This window comes from Balaenoptera borealis, assembly GCF_965194805.1.
Source record: "Balaenoptera borealis genome assembly, chromosome: 8".
NCBI lineage: Eukaryota > Metazoa > Chordata > Mammalia > Artiodactyla > Balaenopteridae > Balaenoptera > Balaenoptera borealis.
The window spans coordinates 47,286,412-47,304,481 of record NC_138865.1 but is presented as its reverse complement, the minus strand read 5'-3'; the positions used below and the strand labels follow the sequence as shown (position 1 = coordinate 47,304,481).

Genomic DNA, 18,070 nt, shown 5'->3' with positions numbered 1-18,070 from the left:
TTAAACATAAAATGGTAACATCAAAATTCAAATCCATTCAGTAAAAAAAGAAATGTTCCCATTTAGTTATGGAACTTGATTCAAGCACATATTAAAAAAAAAAAAAATCCTGAGGCCAGACAGGCAGCTACAGGAAACCAGAGAGAAACACAAAGAAAGCTATTCTGTGATGTTTCACTGATACTAACTATAAATTCATACGACATATACTCCATGTTCAGACCTGTGTAAAGGAAGTCAGCTCCTTGGCATATAAACATGAGACACATTAAATGCTATTGTTCAAAATATATGTATAAAGATTCTCAAAAATGATTTAAAAAAATTGGGTTCACCTGTGATAAATGGACACTATACCTTTAGTAGGCCTTGTACAAAGAGCCCTGACTCGTATTTAAATGATGATTCTGCTTCACATAATCTGGAGCATTTTCTCTCTGCTGGAGTCAGAAAAAGGCATAATGTTCTTACTATCTGTAAGTGAAAATATTTTAGCATTAAAATATGAAGTAAAAAGGTCACTGGTTTGCTTATGAAAGAGATCTGAATAGAAATTTCAATTGTTATTGTCAATAAAATCTATTCTGAGAAATAAGTATTCCATAGTCAACTGGAATAGTCTATGGGATATCACACTTGTTGCTTAAAATAGGTATTCTGTGGTCAAGTAAGTTTGGGAAATGTTAGTAAATTTACTGTATGGTATCTCAAAACCTTTAACATTTGAATACATATTGTGACTCTCCAGGTGACTGAAACAATATGCAGACTTTCTCAAACTTACTTGACCATGGAACCCTTATTCCTAATCTTATATTAGGAAATAATGACCTAATATAATTATTGATTGTATCTCCACCCAGCAACAAGTGTGTTTCAAACAAGTAAACAGTTTGGACGAGAAAACTAAATGCAGTTAAATCAAGCAGAATTATGGCTTCTGTTAATAGTTCTACATGTAAAATCCCATTACAATGAATATCTAAGTGTCTAACTCCTTCAACAGAATGAGAATTAATTCTTTCAAATTTAATTTAAAATAAGCTAGCCATTGGTTGCGGATTAGAAACCTATCATTCTAACAGGATTTGATCATAGTTCTATTAGGAAAAATAAAAAGCCATCTAACTACCTTGGAATTCAGACTATATTCAGAGTTTTTATACTAAAGCAGTGGTTTTCAAACTAGTGATGGCAACCTTTTCTTAAATTAAAAAGAGAAAAGATAAAAGAGAAGCTATTAAACTAGAAGAGGATGTGGGATGAGAAAAATGTTTGAAAAACAGAGCCCCAACCATGGAGGCTTTCTCCCTCCAAGAAGCAACTGGGAAGGCCCTGTGGAACCTGACGGCTTTGGAGGACACAAATTGAAAGCTACCTTCCTTGGGTAACAGAAATAATAAGTCACTAGATGTAATATAATAACAGAGGTAAGCTAACCTGTCATAAATGGTTGTACCAGAAATTTAATTTTGGTAAATCAAGTGTCAAGTAATTACACAGGGTAGCTTATTATATTACAGAAAAAAAAATTATGAATATATTTGTCAAGCAAATAATCATTCCTAATATATTTCCTGTGTAAAACTTAGAAAAATTAGGTTTGTTTAAATTGATAGATATGTGCACTTTTCTCTCTCTAATTAATGATCAGTGAAGAAAAGTACAAAATCCCTTAGTTTATTACCTAATGCTTGGAAAGGTAACTGTTCATTAATTATTTATTAACTCATATAGCACTAAAAGAAATGGTCACAAATGTTACTGAATAAGATATAACCTCTATCGATCACTAAATAGCAATAGGTCCCTAAAAGGAATAGATTTAGGGGGAAAAGCAAGATCGTGAAATCAAGATGAATGATCAGATACCATTTCTTTGTAATTAGTACCAAAAGTACATGGCTATCTTCACATTTATTAAAGATAACATTAGGAAATAGAAGACAAATATTTTTAAAAACATCTGATTTTAAAATATTCTCAAAACCATTTATACAGTACTGAGACTAGTATTTATGAATTATCACAATGAAACTGATAAATGACTTCCTATTCAAACAGTTTACTTTAAACTCATTTTTGCCATAGGGTGTCACAGTAATTTGGTCAGATTATATTGCCTCCTTATACTATTAGATCATCTTGACTGCAACCTAACCTTTAGATTACAATCCGTAATATGTTAGCAGTTTAAAAAAGTCAGATCATTTGCTGGATTACAAAATAAATTACCTTATTTACTTTCTCCGCACTGCTACCTACTACAACAGAACAGCCACACGTCTGCAAGTGGGAGCTGATGGCACTATAAATTGAAAAAAAAAAAAAAAAAAAAAAAAAGATTAAAAACACTGAGTGTAAAACAATTTCACAAACTAAAAAAAATAATAATAAAGACAAGTGAGCATCAAATAACTCTGAATAGCTTTACATGATGAACACCAAAGCTCTGATTATAATGTCATCTTTTATTTCTATAGTACTTTGCATTTTCCACCACATGCCTCTCACAGGTTCTACTTGAACCTTAAAACAATGCAGTTAGTAAAATATTACCATTTTATCGTGGAAGAAACTGAGGTGTAGAGAGGTTAAGTGGTTAATTTTAAGTCAAATGGGATTCAAAGTAACATGAATGGCTGACACTGAGCAGAGTCAGGACTAAAGAGCTCCTGGTTCAAGCCATGTGAGGCCTGGAGATTAAACAAGCTCACACCTCTAAGACTCCATCATGAACCTAAAGGAGAAGACTGTAGACATAAAAGCAAATACTTTATCCTTTCACTCCTTATTTTTTTAAAATAAAATTTTGTGATAATCTGTAATTGTAAAGAAACACTCAAGTAGGAGATGAGATTATATGTGTAGATGCAGTACTTAGTTAAGGGACTTAGCACATAGGCACTCAATAAATACTGGTTATTATTATTGTTATTATCACTTTCTTAGAAGAAATATAAATAGAAAATGTAAGCTATTAGCTATTATTATGTGCTTATATGTGCCATGCACTGTTTTAAATGCTTAATATGATTTATCTCACTCAAGGCTTACAACAATCCTATGAAGTAGGTACTACTAATATTCCCATTTTATAGATGAGGTAATGGAGGCACAGAGAGTTCAGGTGGCTTGCCAGGAAGTAAGCAGTAAGCAGAGAGTTCAGGTGGCTTGCCCAGAGTTACACAGCAGTAAGCTAGGAAGTCTGGTTTTAGAGCTCACACTTTTAAGCACTAAAATCTATTGTAAAATGGAAAGGATCAGTACAAATATGAATAATTTTCTTTTCTAGGCCGAAATAAGTCTATCCACAATGCAACTTAATTTGAAAGGATTCTTAGTTTCAGCTTTAATGAGAAGAAAAACAAGAAACCGGAACCAAACAAGGGTCCAAGAATTCTTGTCTGGGTGCTACGGAAATTCAGCTTCTTTAAATATTAAATAGAGTAACATCAAATATATCATAGGCATGTGATAAGTAAAGAAGTAACACAAAGCTAAGCAATAGTTCAGATATGCATTTTGACCCTAGAATAATGAAGGCAGGCATTCTGTTATTATTTTCTTCCTTCCCAATCTTGTCACAGGTGAGCGTAAGATTTGCATCTGCTTCATCCAGCTTTTACAAAAAGAAACAAAATTCTTACTTGAGAAGAAAGCCTTCATGACAACTGTCACCAATATCATCATCATTGAGAACTGTATCAGCTATCTGAAATGCACCAAAAAAAAAAATTTATTCTGGCTGTAACAAAACGCTGAAATGACACTTTTAATACACAAGTTTTCTGAAGTCTAGGCTCAATATAACACACTGCCCTCATTTCTGAGCATCACAAATCCCCATAAAACAATCTGTGTGCATCACTACAAACTTGCAGAACAAATGATGTGAAAGCTGGTCAGACAGCTTAAGCAACAATGCTTACAAGAACAATTTCCTCTTCTGAGCCGTCACAATCAGGAGACACATCTTAATTACAAAGTCAGGGAGCAACAGAAATAGTTTCCTAAAGATTTCTCTATACACGCATAGTGTGTAATTCCTAATGTCCTCAACAAATGAATGATTAAGGAAATCAGATTAGTGAAGGTAAGTGAACTTCCATTAACTGCCAGTGATTTGTACACTGCTTTGTTACAAAAAGTACTGCATTAAATACTGATTGATTCTCTAAGGTCTGAAATTCTCTCACTTAGGAAATACAAAAGTGGAGAAATTAACTTAATAAATTTAATTTTATCATATTACCATTACTGACCAAAAAGCCTCTGGCCATAAAATTCAGGACTTTAAGTGTGTTTGTTAAAGTGGCTAATAATTCATATGAATAGTATATATGACAAAAAAATGTATATTACTAAAATTAGAATATTACTAATATACATCATAGTAATATAACTCAAGGGAATTGATAAAGCGTACCATTGCTCCTATTTAACATTACAAGTGAGAACTTACATCTATTTCTTCAGGGACACTGTGGGATTTCATAGATGAAAGCAGTTCCATTACAGGAATTACTTCCCCAGTAAGCAATGGAATAATACTCTGACTCTGCATAAAAAAGTAAAATGAAGTGAAGAAAAGTCACACAATATAGGATAAAGTGGGCAATAAAAAATCAAAAACTGAAAGCAAAGAATAATACCCTTTGATAGAAATACTTGATAACTTGTTCAAACACAGCCCCAAACAAGTCTACTACTCCAAAATATTTCTATTTCTAAAGGATTTACATGCCATTTAAAACTCCTTTTCATTCTTCCAGGAATAATTTTCTTTTTTTCTCTTTTTTTTGGCTGCACTGTGCAGCATGCGGGATCTTAGTTCCTCAACCAGGGATCGAACCCATACCCCCTGCAGTGGGAGCACGAAGACTTTTTTTGTTGTTGTTAATTAAATATCTTTATTACGGGAAAGTTTCCCATATCCCATACTATGCCTAGAATATGTTAACTCATTAAAAGTATACAGTTTTTTTTTTTTGTTTTTTTTAATTGGGGCTACAGTTGTTTTACAATGTTGTGGGAGGACGGAGTCTTAACCACTGAATCGCCAGGGAAGTCCCAGGAATAATTTTCTTTAGTCAGAATGGAATCATTGGTTTATCATTTACACGAAATAATTAAATCACCACACCAAATTTAGAAAGGATCTCCTTTGAAATTTTATTTGAGATATAAGAACTTTTGTTAATCAAAGCTCACTGATGCATTTTATATTAAAAATGAGGAAAGCCAAGCATAAAAAGGCTTTGAAATGCTCAGCAGATAACTCAGTAATAAAGTGTGAATCAATACTCAATCTCAGGACTTCCCTGGTGGTCCAGTGGTTGGGACTTCGCCTTCCAACGCAGTTGGTGCAGGTTCGATCCCTGGTCATGGAGCTAGGATCCCACATGCCTCGCGGCCAAAAAACCAAAACATAAAACAGAAGCAGTGTTGTAACAAATTCAATAAAGACTTTAAAATTGGTCCACATCAAAAAAAAAAAAAAAAAAAATCTAAAAATAACCCCTCAATCTCTACATTCATAATAAGGTATAATCTACCCAAATGCAAATCAAAGTCATAATGTATATTTTTTTTTTCCTTTGGCATAATGTATATTTTTAAGAATCAATAAAGCAGACAAATTTTCTTCAGTGTTCTTTCAAGGTAATGCTACTACTTATTACATCTCAAAGATGTAATTTTAAAATCTGTAGTTTCTAGAATGAAATTGAAAATTCAATACAGAACACCACACACGTAAAGTGTCTCAAATACGGGTGCTCCCTCATTTATTCACTGCCACCACCACTCCCCCAAAATGTTTTGCCCATCCTGTATACGTAAACTTTTAGAGAGGCAGATGAAATTGTCACATATCTATCAATTTTTAGCTACGCATGTTTTAAAATCACATATTATTTAAGATCTAACAATAAAACTTTTCCCCTCATTCACGTTTTATGAAATGATTATATTCAAACTCACTACAAGCATATTCAAATTAGAACCTCTGTCATCCTTACAGTCAGTCCTTTTTTTGAGTGACCAAACCTAGTTTTCAGAGCCCCTTATCATATAAGTTGCTGAAGAATTTAAATGTGATGCTGTCTCTGGAAATTTTATCCTAATAGGCCCCCTTGCATCACACAGGAGGTTTTATTATTTAAAAAAAAAAAAAAATCCATCCTGTAGTAACTTACAAACATAAAACCACTCATTGTTTTCACTTTTCAAAGTAATTTTTTAAATGTCTGCTTACAACTACAACAATCAACACATGCAATTCAAGATTAATAACTGAAGCTGCGTTAAATTTGCTTCCTTGTAAAACGATTTTATCAGATGACAGCTATAAGCATCTAAAACTAGCACTGATTAAAGTTGTTTTAGACTAAGTATCATCCTCAAACAGTATTTATTGTTCAAAATAAAGTCACTGCAAGCACATGATATGAGATTTGCAAGAACTCGATTATCAGGTGACTCCTTTTCAGAAAGGATATTTATGGGAAAATACCTTCCCTTAGGTGTAGGCATATATAGTATGTCATACACAGCATCTCAGACATTTATCATCATAAGCAAATGGATATGCTCATTGAAGCTTAACAACAATGACAAATCCTAGACGGCTGAACACAGAAGAGGCTCTAAAAGAAAATGCTTCCAGTTATTTCCTCCTTGGACTTCTCTAACTTGAACTTTTCAGCAGGTGAACGTTTCCCCTTTAAAAACCTCCAGTTTGTCCAAGTATACTTTCCTCCTGACATAGAAGGGATAGGATAACATTTTCAACAAAAGCCCTTAAACGAGAAATAAACCTTAATGTTAATAGTGGTCAACTTTTTAAGTACAGGTTTCTGGTTTGAAAAAAAAATCCCAGAAAAAGGAGAATTTTACTGGGTCCTAAATTTTGTTATTTTGAGATAAGTCTATTAGTTACTCTGTAACTAGCAGGTACATCTAGAAGTTGGTGAAAGTCATCCCATTCCTTGGCACCCTGCTTACTGACCAGCAAGCAAAGGCTGGGCTTCTCTGAGTAAAGGGAAACATTTCCTTGTAAGTCTTAGAACTTGCCCCATAATTACCTCCTTCTGACTTTTGTAAAAGTTATTTACAAAAGTACAAACATAACAAATTTGTAAAGAAGCTCATTTTATAGGGTTTTGTATTTCCCTTGTTCATGTTCCTGTAGTTTGACAAACTTTTAGAAAAAGTTCATTGTTTAAAATATCATTTGTCTCAGGCAAGCTAAAGAGAACCAGGGAGAAGGCTAGTTTAGACTGGAGTTTTAACAGAGGAGCAAGGAGGGTGGCCAGAAGCAATGAGAGTAAAAGCAAAGAGCACTTTCTCCTTCGGGGATTCGCCTTCTGAACGTCTCTGCCCTAGACTGAAATGTTTTGCAATTAATTTCCATGAGGGAAGCCATACCCTTGCAATCATGCTTCTCAAACCCTGGTGCCTGCTCCCTAAGGATGTTCAAAACCATGGGATAAACACAGCATGTTTTTCTGGAGACTTGATACCACTGGAAGCCCGAGTGGTAAGAAGGTGAGGAATATCACCGGCAAACTGTAATATTAAAACAAAAAGATATATCACGGAATAAAATGTAAATTGCATGAGTTTTAAAGATACAACACGGGACTTCAAAGAAATATGATGCTTAGAGCTGTGTCTGTACCCCCAGATACTTTAGGGGCACTCACTCTCCTATTACAACTACTTCTGTGGAAATGTTTGAGAAGCAATACCTTAAAAAAAAAACAAAACTCATATAGAATTTAAAATTTTTACTATGAACAAGTTATCCAAAACTTATCCCATGCAAACAGAAAAAAAGGGAAGCAAAATATTAATTTGTGGATGCAATTATTATTATCCTTTATTTATTTAACTCTTCAGGTCTAAGATATGGAAGTTTTCATCCAGTTTATTCCATTTATCTTCATAAAGATTCTGTTCGTGCTCAGGCTCACTCTGTCAAACAAATATGTCTTCAAGGCCTTAACAGAAGCAGCCCTTAGCTTTATACAGACATATGTAGTGGGTTTAGCAGTGTGTGGTAATATGCAATCTGCACCTTACCTGATCTTCCATTCTCTCTGTGCCTTCCAAGATGATCTTCTGGACATTTTCTTGCCTTTCCTGAGCGAGAGAAAATTCATTAAAATAAAAAAACCCACAACATTTTGATACTTGTTTATTTTTCACAATACAGTTAAATGGCAGACATCTTCTTGGGTAATTTAGTTCATGGGAAAAACACGTTCCACTTTAGGGCAAAAAAAAAAAAGTGGGGGGGGGATTAACCCAACAAATCCATGCTCTCATAGACAATATGAAATAAAATAAAAACACCCTTTTTGTCTGCAGTTAAAAACAGATAATGTGACAGAAAGAGTCAATGTAACATCTGCATAGTTTCAGAAAGGAAACTAATGATTTGTACTTTTCAAATTAGATAAGATCTAGATGAATCTAGTGACTATACAGCTTCCAGATTTTAAATGATTTTCATAAGCATGTGAGAAATAAGGAGGCAAGCCTGCAAACACAGTAAAAAAACTCTTCTTTTAAAAGATACTATTTTTCCTTGCTATTTGGTAAAAGCCTTATAAAATCAGTAAGGCTTTAGTGGACTTCCATGTTAGTATCAAACTGCAAAGCAGAAAGGAGAATTAAATTTGTTCTTCTCATCTGCCAAAATTACAGTATATGGAAATATAATTATCACTATATATTAAACTATAAGATTAGGGGACAACAATGATTTCCTCTAGCTCAATCTACAAAATTAAAAGGAGTATCTCCTGAAAACCATTTGGTCCAACTTCTTCATTTTACAAATTTGGGAACTTGGCAAAGAAATTAAAGGGACCAAAGGTAATTTGGGCAAAGGGTTACGAAACTATTGTTCTGAACTGCTTACACCCACACAGTGGTAAGTGAAAGACAGGGTCATGCAATGCAGAAACAAAAAGCTTTTAGAGTCAAAGGCTCCCAAGACAAATCCAGACTCTAAAATTTATGTTTCCTTATTTCTCTAAGCTTCTGGCTTTCTATTTACAATGTGATGCTATCATCTCCTACTTTCCAGGGTTAGAAGACCACAGACATCAGCCTAGATCTATCCGTACCTAATAGGGTAGAAGCAAATAACAGCTCCTTTTTGAAGTTAATTGCATATAATTTCTAAAAATTAGATAAAAATGCATCAGAAGGTAAACTTTCAGTGGCTAGGTTAGCATGCTTAATAAGCTTCCAAACCCACTCACCTTGTGCATCCATATCCTTCCCTTCCGGATAATGTGCGTTAATCTATCCACACACACTCTGTGAAGTGGGAGATAGAAACTCAGTTCCGTCTGGGGAAGTATAATTGATAGTCCATAGGTGCTCCTATCCCCATTCCAGTTTCCATCGAAGATTAATGAAACAATAATTACTCCTTTTTCAGACAAGACGAAAAACTTTACGTCTATCGCCCCACTCTCTGCATTTCGAAGGATTTCTCCATTGAGGGTATGGTTGGCAAGAAAAGTTATTTCTCCGTCGCTTAGAAGTAACTGTTCTGTCTTTGGAGCCCAAATGTGCCTTACTCTAGGACCAAGAATATTGTCCCAGTAAGCAAAGGTTGCTGCTAATAAAGGGGATTCACCACTTAAAGCAATCTCTGTCTTGGCAACAGCTGGAGAAGGTGGTGGACAGAGAGTCGACATCACTGCATCCCAACTGTCACATTATCCAAAAGCTCCAAGGTTATCTAAACAATGACATACAAAACCAGTGATTAGGTTCAGCGATTTTAAGTCATCCAACAAAAACGCAAATTTTGGGACTGACATATATACACTACTATATATAAAATAGATAACTAATAAGGACCTATAGCACAGGGAACTCTACTCAGTACTCTGTAATGACCTATATGGGAAAAGAATCTAAAAAAGAGTGGATATATATATATGTATAACTGGTTCATTTTGCTGTACAGCAGAAACACAACATTGTAAATCAATTTTAAAAAAGAAATAAAAGGCATTCTAAGGTCAAAAAAACCCCCAAACCCTCACATGATTTACGTATACGTGGTTTTCTCCTCTTCAGTCAAAAAGATTTGGAAGCATGTCTCCTACATGAAAGAGACATTAAACTAGCATGGCAGGTGCATATTAAGTGTTTGTGATATGATGATCGCAAAATGTACTACCATACATAGTAACATGCCACTTATATTCAGGGCATACACTTAGAAATCCAAAATAATGATGGCCTTAAAAAAAGTCTCTGAACATTAATATAAAATATTATATACAAAAGCTCATAGAATGGATCCTCACTGTTTCTAAATATCCAGCCTATATGCAATTCTAATATGATAGGATATTTGGTTCCTAAACCATAGGAACTAAAGGGAAACAAATTGAGAAAGGGAGGGCTCAGCTAGAGACCATGACACTTGTTGTGGGCTGAACTATGTCCCCCACAAAATATATGCTTAAGTCCTAACCCCCTGTATCTGTGAATGTGACCTTATTTGGAGACAGGTGTAATCAAGTTAAGATGGGGTCCTAATCCAATGGCTGGTGTCCTTACAAGGACAGAAAGATTTGGAGACACACAGACAGGGAAAACAGGGCCATGCAAAGATGAAGGCAGAAACTGTAGTGATGCAGCTACAAGCCAAGGAATGTGAAGGACTGCTGGTAACTATCAGAAGCTAAGAAGAGGCAAAGAACGATTCTTCCGTGGAGCCTTTAGAGGAGCATGCCCCTTCCAACACCTTATTTCAGGCTTCTAGCTTTCAGAACAGAGAGAGAATACATTTTTCTCATTTTTACATCAGCCAGTTTGTGGTACTTTGTTATGGCAGTCCACACCTGACAGCAGAAAACCTTAAAAGCTGCTAAGAAAAGAAAAGAAAAAAAAAAAGGCAAAAGCTTGCAAGAATATAACAGTCTAGAACCATAAGAGAAAATGAGCAAAAAGTCCTCAATGCACTCAATGATTCTCTTTGGGTAACAGGATGCTAAAGCCCAATACTGGTGTTTAAAATGACAGATAAATACATTTAATATGCTATTCAAGAAAGCAGCGTAGCCTTTTATCATTGCAAAGAGAGTTATACTAAACGGTTAAAGTAAAAAAGCTTTAGTTATTTAAAACATGTAGAGAACTAAATGGCTGGAATCCAGGTCTCTTGTATATCTTAACCCACCCCATTGTATCACTCTGAAAGTGTACATTCAATGTGATGTTAATGTAAAATGAATCATTCCTGCCTAATATTAAAATTGAATACCTATGCATATTCAATACCAATTTCATTTAAACAAGTCTAAAATTGTGGAATCTATTCGTCATATAATGGTAAAGGATAGTAGTTAATAATAGGTGAACTATGATATATCTATCTTTGCCTGTATGATTGCTTTGGGAATTAACATTTTATCTGTAACTAAATTCATGTCAAAGTAAACCATTTTACTTAAAATAAAGAATTTGATCTACATCTTGTCAGGAGAGTTCAGAGATTGATGAAAAGCAAAAAAAAACCCCAACAAAAAACGACTCTAATTTTAGAGTACTGTATGAGCACTTTTATCATGATGTCAAGAATAGTTATAAGTGCTTGGCAAAACGCTTTACAGTAGGTATATGCAGAAATGGTTTAACACAAGAACAGTTCTTGTGTATTATTATTATTATTATTATTTTTTTAAATTTATTTATTTATTTATGGCTGTGTTGGGTCTTCGTTTCTGCGCGAGGGCTTTCTCCAGTTGCGGCAAGCGGGGGCCACTCCTCATCGCGGTGCGCAGGCCTCTCACCATCGCGGCCTCTCTTGTTGCGGAGCACAGGCTCCAGACGCGCAGGCTCAGTAATTGTGGCTCACGGGCCCAGCCGCTCCGCGGCATGTGGGATCCTCCCAGACCAGGGCTCGAACCCGTGTTCCCTGCATTAGCAGGCAGATTCTCAACCACTGCGCCACCAGGGAAGCCCTTGTGTATTATTTTTTATTTTAGAAATTCATTTAGGAAATATTCACTTTTTAAATGTGTTATATCAATTTAATAGACTTAAGAGACTACACTGGGTATAAGTTGTATAGTTTGTTTAAAATATCCACTGTTATGGATATAATTTAAACAGTCAGTTTATAATGACAGAATATAGGAATATAATCTGAATTGAAACTGTAATGATGCTATGATAATTAACAACAGCAAACTGGAGGCCAAGGAGACGAATTAAGTAAACACAGAGCTATACAATTATATGGTAACATATTCTTCTTTTGTTCTTCCTTTTTGGATAAAAAAGGTGAATAATCATAAAGGCAATACTGCAACTCAAACATTTCATCATTGTGTTGAAAATAAAAACACTTCCTTAAATGGAATTGAGCCCTGGAGCAGATATGGTTAGATTATGGGACAACTTTTTACCTGATTGTGAAAACTCAACTATTATAGACCACTAATTACATTCAATCTCATTGCTAGTATCATTAGAAAGAGAATAAGGGACAAAGATTACGCTGAATTGTTTAGCTTTAAATCCTGCCAAAAGTCACAGAGGAGTACAGCTAGGAGAGTAGTAAAATGAGTCTACTAACACTTAAAGTCATCATCTTTGGTAAAGAAAATCCATACATACAGACATGGCTCAAAAAAATCAGTTCAAAATCAAGTCTTTTATCTATATATCTTATTTACATGTAGTGCTGGCTACACCAGAGAGTTATCAAACAAAAGCCATAAGAGTCTTTGAGGGAAGCCAGGATTCAAATTGGGTGACACAGTGGCTTGCCACACTCCTGTAAACAAAAAACAGGGTTCATGAGGATGTACCCAATATACTTCCTGAAAATCATCCAACATATGCAGATGTAGAGATTATACTAATTATCACCTGTTAAAACTGTTAGCACACGGGTAGTTTTGAAGTTTTGCTTTTTCTTAAACCTTTGCTAAAAATCAGCCATCTCTTCTCTGATTGATATTTAGAAAGTTGGTTGGTCCACTGCTGTTGCAAATCAGAATTCAACCATCATAAGGCCCACACTTCTTGTAACCATGTTTTCTGTTTATTTTCTCCCAGCTCTAAGAGAAGCAGGATCCTAAACCAGCCCACCTTCCAAAACAGGAGCTGCCCAGACCAACTTTATTGACAGTGATCTGCTTGCAACACCAGATAGTTCGCAACACTTTTCAAGACTCAGAGGTTAAGTTCATCATATCACTATCAGACCATCTCTCACAGCTCCAGTTTCTCAAATAGGCAGGCTAACCTACTACTCCTTAGAATTACTTAATTAAAATAGAGCCCAAGGGCAGGCTTGAAAGATAGGAGTCTCCTCTGGTTTTCTCTCTCTCTGAAAGTAAATTCTGAACTGCTAAGAGGGCCAAAGAAAGACACTATTTTATCAACTTTATAAGGTGGGGAAAAAACACTTTAGCCCCTATGTAACTATTTCCTTGGAGCAGGTTAGTTCTGGCATAGTGCACAATCTGCAATGTGGTCTATCACTTCTCTTGTTTTTGTTTCATGTGCGTAAAGAGAACAGGCATCATGAGGTAGTTTCCAACTGATTCAGGGCTTTCCTAGACTGCCAAGGTGCTGGCAACAGTGTCTGTGTCACATAACACCATCATACTTCAAGTACTCTGACTCCATATTATTAATTTCCCATATATTGTATTCTTGCTTCTGTGATGTTCCCTTTATGTTAAAAGTTTTCCAAAGTCTAAGATCGTATCTAACAGTATTTTCCAATCTCTTTGTACAAATTAAAGTGCCAGACGTATTGTGTCCCCTTGCTTTGCATCACAAGAGAGATGAGAACAGTTTGAATTGAAATTTATCCACTGGCTACAACCAGACTGTTTTAACTAGAGCCTAACAATCTTCATTGTTTCTTAAAGGGCCATCTCTCTCGGGCAAGTGCATGACCTCCCGGTCTCCTGAATACAGAAGCCTGGTGGAGTTCACCGGGGCCAGTCAGACCGAGTGGTCACAGCAGACGCGTAATCAGTGCACTTCTTTTTGCAACCGATACCATCAGTCAAGTGATGCCCAAGTCATAATGGTCACTTCCTTTAAGTAAGTCTGTGTGTCCTCGGAGAAGTGAAGTAAGCAGGTCATGAACCACAGAACGGGAGCAAAAGACAGTCTAGAATTGCTGCCCAAATTTACAAGACATCAGCAATCCTTAGAAACTTCAAGTTCTGTAGACGAGTAGTATTACCCCACGCCACGCCGCTTTATCCCCTCTCGGACCCCGACTTGGTACGGAGCAGCCGCGCGCCTCCCGCCCTCTGGTTTTCCCCGGGCCAGGCCTCTCGGTGCCCGAGGCTCCTTTTCCTTGAGTCACGGCACAGGGGGTCCGACGGGTCCCTCTGAGTGTCACGCCGGGACCCCGAGAAGGAGCCAGCTCGGAGGCTGTGCGCGGAAAAGCGAACCGATCCCTATTCCCCTGCCTCTGCGCCGCCACTGCCAGAAAGCCCGGATGAAGGCAACTCCACTGGTCGCCGGGCTGAAAATCCCGATGCCGGCTTTCGATCAGGGAAGAGAGCGGCAAAGAGAGGACCAGCCGAGCAGAGCCCTGGCGAGAGCCTCCGCCGCCGCCCGCGCGGTCCCGGCACCCGGAGCCCAAACAGTCACCTACACGCCGGCTTCTCACTCACCTACTCGCCACCGCCTGCGCCTCCGCCGCCGCCGCCGCCGCCGCCGCCGCCGCTGCGGGCATAGGACCGCAACCGCAGTCCCGCCCCCGCGGCCCTGGCCCCGCCCCCGCGCGCGTTGCGTCCCCGAACCCGCTTCACGCCGTGGTCGTTTCCCGCCTTGTGCTCTTCTCCTGGTAAATTTTATCAGATCTTTCCTCATTCACCCTTAGCGAATACTGTGAGAGCAAGGGGAGGAGAGAAAGGGCGGGAAAAACAAAGCCACACAGCTCCTAAACACACCCCCTGCTCTCTCTAGGCCCCGCCCCCTTAAAGAAGAAACCGGGCAGCAGGGATGGCTGACGCGTCAAGCGCCATCTTTCACGCGGGCGGAACAAGTCGCTGTTGTTGCGCTACCATTTCCTCGTGGGACACCGTAGGTACGCCTTGGTGTTTTCGAAATGCGATTATACGTAAACGCACGAGATCTGCGCAAGGCGGGGGTCGGGGTCGGCTTGCTATGTTCCTTTGCTCAATGACGCGCTCGGTAAATTTAGCGTAAGCTGATAACCGAGATAGTTCCGTTCTTAACGGGGAAGACTCCTGGGCCCCAAGAAAGCAAAGAAGAGTTGGTGGTTGTGAATGGTTTTGTTTGTGCTTGGCAGGTAGCAGGCGCTCTACAAATAGTTGATGAACGAATGGATTTGGTTTTTTTTAATGGCACAATTCAGTACACTGTAACTTCACCCTAAGCCTCGTTAGTTAATTTTCTTTCCCACAATATATAGTCACAACAATTTTGTCTTTACATGTAAGCATTTTCTCAAGGATGATTTTCTTGTCTTTAAACATCTTATTAGCTAGTTGCACAATGTGGATGAGTTGGGTGGGTTTCTTTTTTTCACCTTTGAAAATGTACTTTATTGTTTTGTTATGTGCTGTAAGATTTTTTGTTTTTAATCTCCAGTTAAGTAAGCCTTTTGGTCTACAAGTGTGTATTTTCAGGTTATTCGCTACAGATGTGTGGCACTTAACATTTTTCATCTTTAAAAATCACGTAGGACATCTTTATCATTCAGAGGAAGAAATACACAAAATGACTCCCTCAAACCTATACCCTCTGCAGAAATAGACCCCTTACCTATGCTTTATGCTTATATCAAACACGAAAAAATCTACCATTTATCTAGTTCCTACTGTGTCTTTGGTATTGTGCTTCTCAGCCTACATAAAGAATTACACTTGGGGCTTCCCTGGTGGTGCAGTGGTTAAGAATCCACCTGCCAATGCAGGGGACATGGGTTTGATCCCTGGTTCGGGAGGATCCCACATGCCGCGGAGCAACTAAGCCCATGCGCCACAACTAGTGAGCCTGCACTCTAGAGCCCACGAGCCACAACTACTGAGCCCACGTGCTACAACTGCTGAAGCCCACCTGCCTAGAGCCTGTGCTCCACAACAAGAGAAGCCACTGCAATGAGAAGCCCGCGCACTACAACGAAGAGTAGCCCCCGCTCGCCACAACTAGAGAAAGCCTGCGTGCAGCAGTGAAGACCCAACACAGCCAAAAATAAATAAAATAAGTAAATTAAAAAAAAAAAAGAATTACGCTCAATCCTCCTAACACATTTAGGATATAGATATTATCATCCCTGTTTTACAGAAGATATGACCAAGGTTCAGAGAGATTATTTACCCAAAGCCACTTAGCTAGCTGATTCAGGCCAGTTTTGTGCAATTCCAGAGCCCACTGAGTCCTGAGGACACCAGGCTTGTACTGAGTGGATGACAGCCTTTCTCAGAATACCTATGGGGGACAGTACCAACACCTCCAGTTCAGAGTAAGATTGGGACTCAGATTAAGTGCCTAAGAGAGGAATACAGTGCCAAGAACAGTTTTTCCTACTTCAAAATTCTGCCTAGGGACAAAATTACCCTTGTCTCCAATTCTGATTTTGTGCAATATCAACCCTAGAACAACTATGCTTCCTAAGAGAGAATCAAACACCAAGGCCTAAATTCTGCGTGACCATGAGACTAAGATACATATTGAAAGTGGCTCTGTATGCATGATGCTTTGTAGTTAGTGAATGTGCATTTCCCCCCTCACATCTAATTGAACAATTGTTTAGGCATTGTGTAGCAGTAGCTTGTATGTCTTTCAGTGGATCAGAGCAGGAAAAATCCAGTCGGAGGGAAAAAGTAGTTGTGACTTAGTACTGTGGTTCATAGTATTTTCATGCTCAAAGGTGTAAAATAGGAAGACAGGTATCCTAGCATGCCGCAGACCGGCTGCAGAAAGCTAGAAGTTCCTGGCGGTGAGGGGTAAGGAACTGAAAAGCACCAGTATGGGGTCAGAAGGGCCAAGACAACTGATGGTTGCAAGGCTAGTTTATTCAAAGAGCATGAATGTATATATAGGTATAGTACGGAACGAATACCAGACAACAAATCAGCAAACCTTGTATTTCCACATAATTCTGTCGCCACTATCTATGCGCCATTATCTATGCGCCATTATCTATGCGCCACTATCTATGCATCACTATCTATGCATCAGCATGCCTTATGGGCCATTCTTTGGAGATACAGACTTCCCCCTCAGGGCAGCACGTCCTTCTTCTGGGGAACAACCAGGGGCTCTTAGATCCAGAGCAGGCACCTGGAACGAAACTGGCCGCAAGCCATTTTCCTTTTTTACGCTCAATACCGCGCAGCGTCAGGAGTGCATACCAAGAAAGAGACAAGCAGTTCTCCGCAAAGCAGAAAGCTGAATAAGCTTACAGCTTGGGGGCCACCACATTTCCCCCTTTTTTATTATTTTTTAAAGCTTGATAATGTAGTTTTAAGCCATGAACATCCTGACGCAAGACAGCAAAGCGCCCCATTACAAATCTAACAATACAAGGTAATAAACCGATCACCAATAAAAGTAGTACACCAATTGATATCAGGCCTGAGAGCCCTCCATGAATCCATTGTATCGGATTTAGCCCTTGTAGTTGATCTAATAATCCTTGAATCAAATTCTGGGGTCCATCTTCGTCCAGGTGGGCCTCTTGAATAGCTTGTATTTCGGCATTTAACTTTTGAATATCAAGGCTAATGTGTCCATCAGTCCATACACTTAATATATGCATTTTTACTTTTTCCCAATCCCATTGTGAATCATTATATAAATGTTGAGTTACACAAATCCAGGTATATTTGGCATGACAAATCAAACGCATTTTTAATTTTAAAGCCATAACTTGATCCCCTATTCCTATTAGAACATTTTTTAATTCATCTACTTCCGTTTTTAGTTGGGTATCAATATGACTTTGTAGGGCTAATGCTACACTAGTATTTTTAGATAACTGATTAACATAATGAGCCTGGTGAATAGTTTGTGAAAGAGC

General features: G+C 37.9%; 1 protein-coding gene across 5 annotated transcripts in view; it reads right to left on the bottom strand.

Annotated features, from left to right (window-relative positions):
• C9orf72 (C9orf72-SMCR8 complex subunit) overlaps positions 1-16,942 on the bottom strand; it is a 76,842-nt gene extending 59,900 nt beyond the window's left edge. Inside the window, exons 1-8 of one of the 5 annotated variants that reach the window (XM_082400564.1) lie at positions 14,694-16,942; positions 12,723-12,823; positions 9,279-9,766; positions 8,089-8,148; positions 4,466-4,561; positions 3,651-3,715; positions 2,236-2,308; positions 358-474 (exon numbers count right to left, since the gene is read on the bottom strand). In XM_082400564.1, the coding sequence (XP_082256690.1) occupies positions 358-474; positions 2,236-2,308; positions 3,651-3,715; positions 4,466-4,561; positions 8,089-8,148; positions 9,279-9,722 (855 nt within the window). In that variant the 5' untranslated portion in view covers positions 9,723-9,766; positions 12,723-12,823; positions 14,694-16,942. The other 4 variants (XM_082400565.1, XR_014247046.1, XM_082400566.1 and 1 more) reach the window with 4 other exon arrangements.
• Between the last annotated feature and the right edge of the window lie 1,128 nt (positions 16,943-18,070).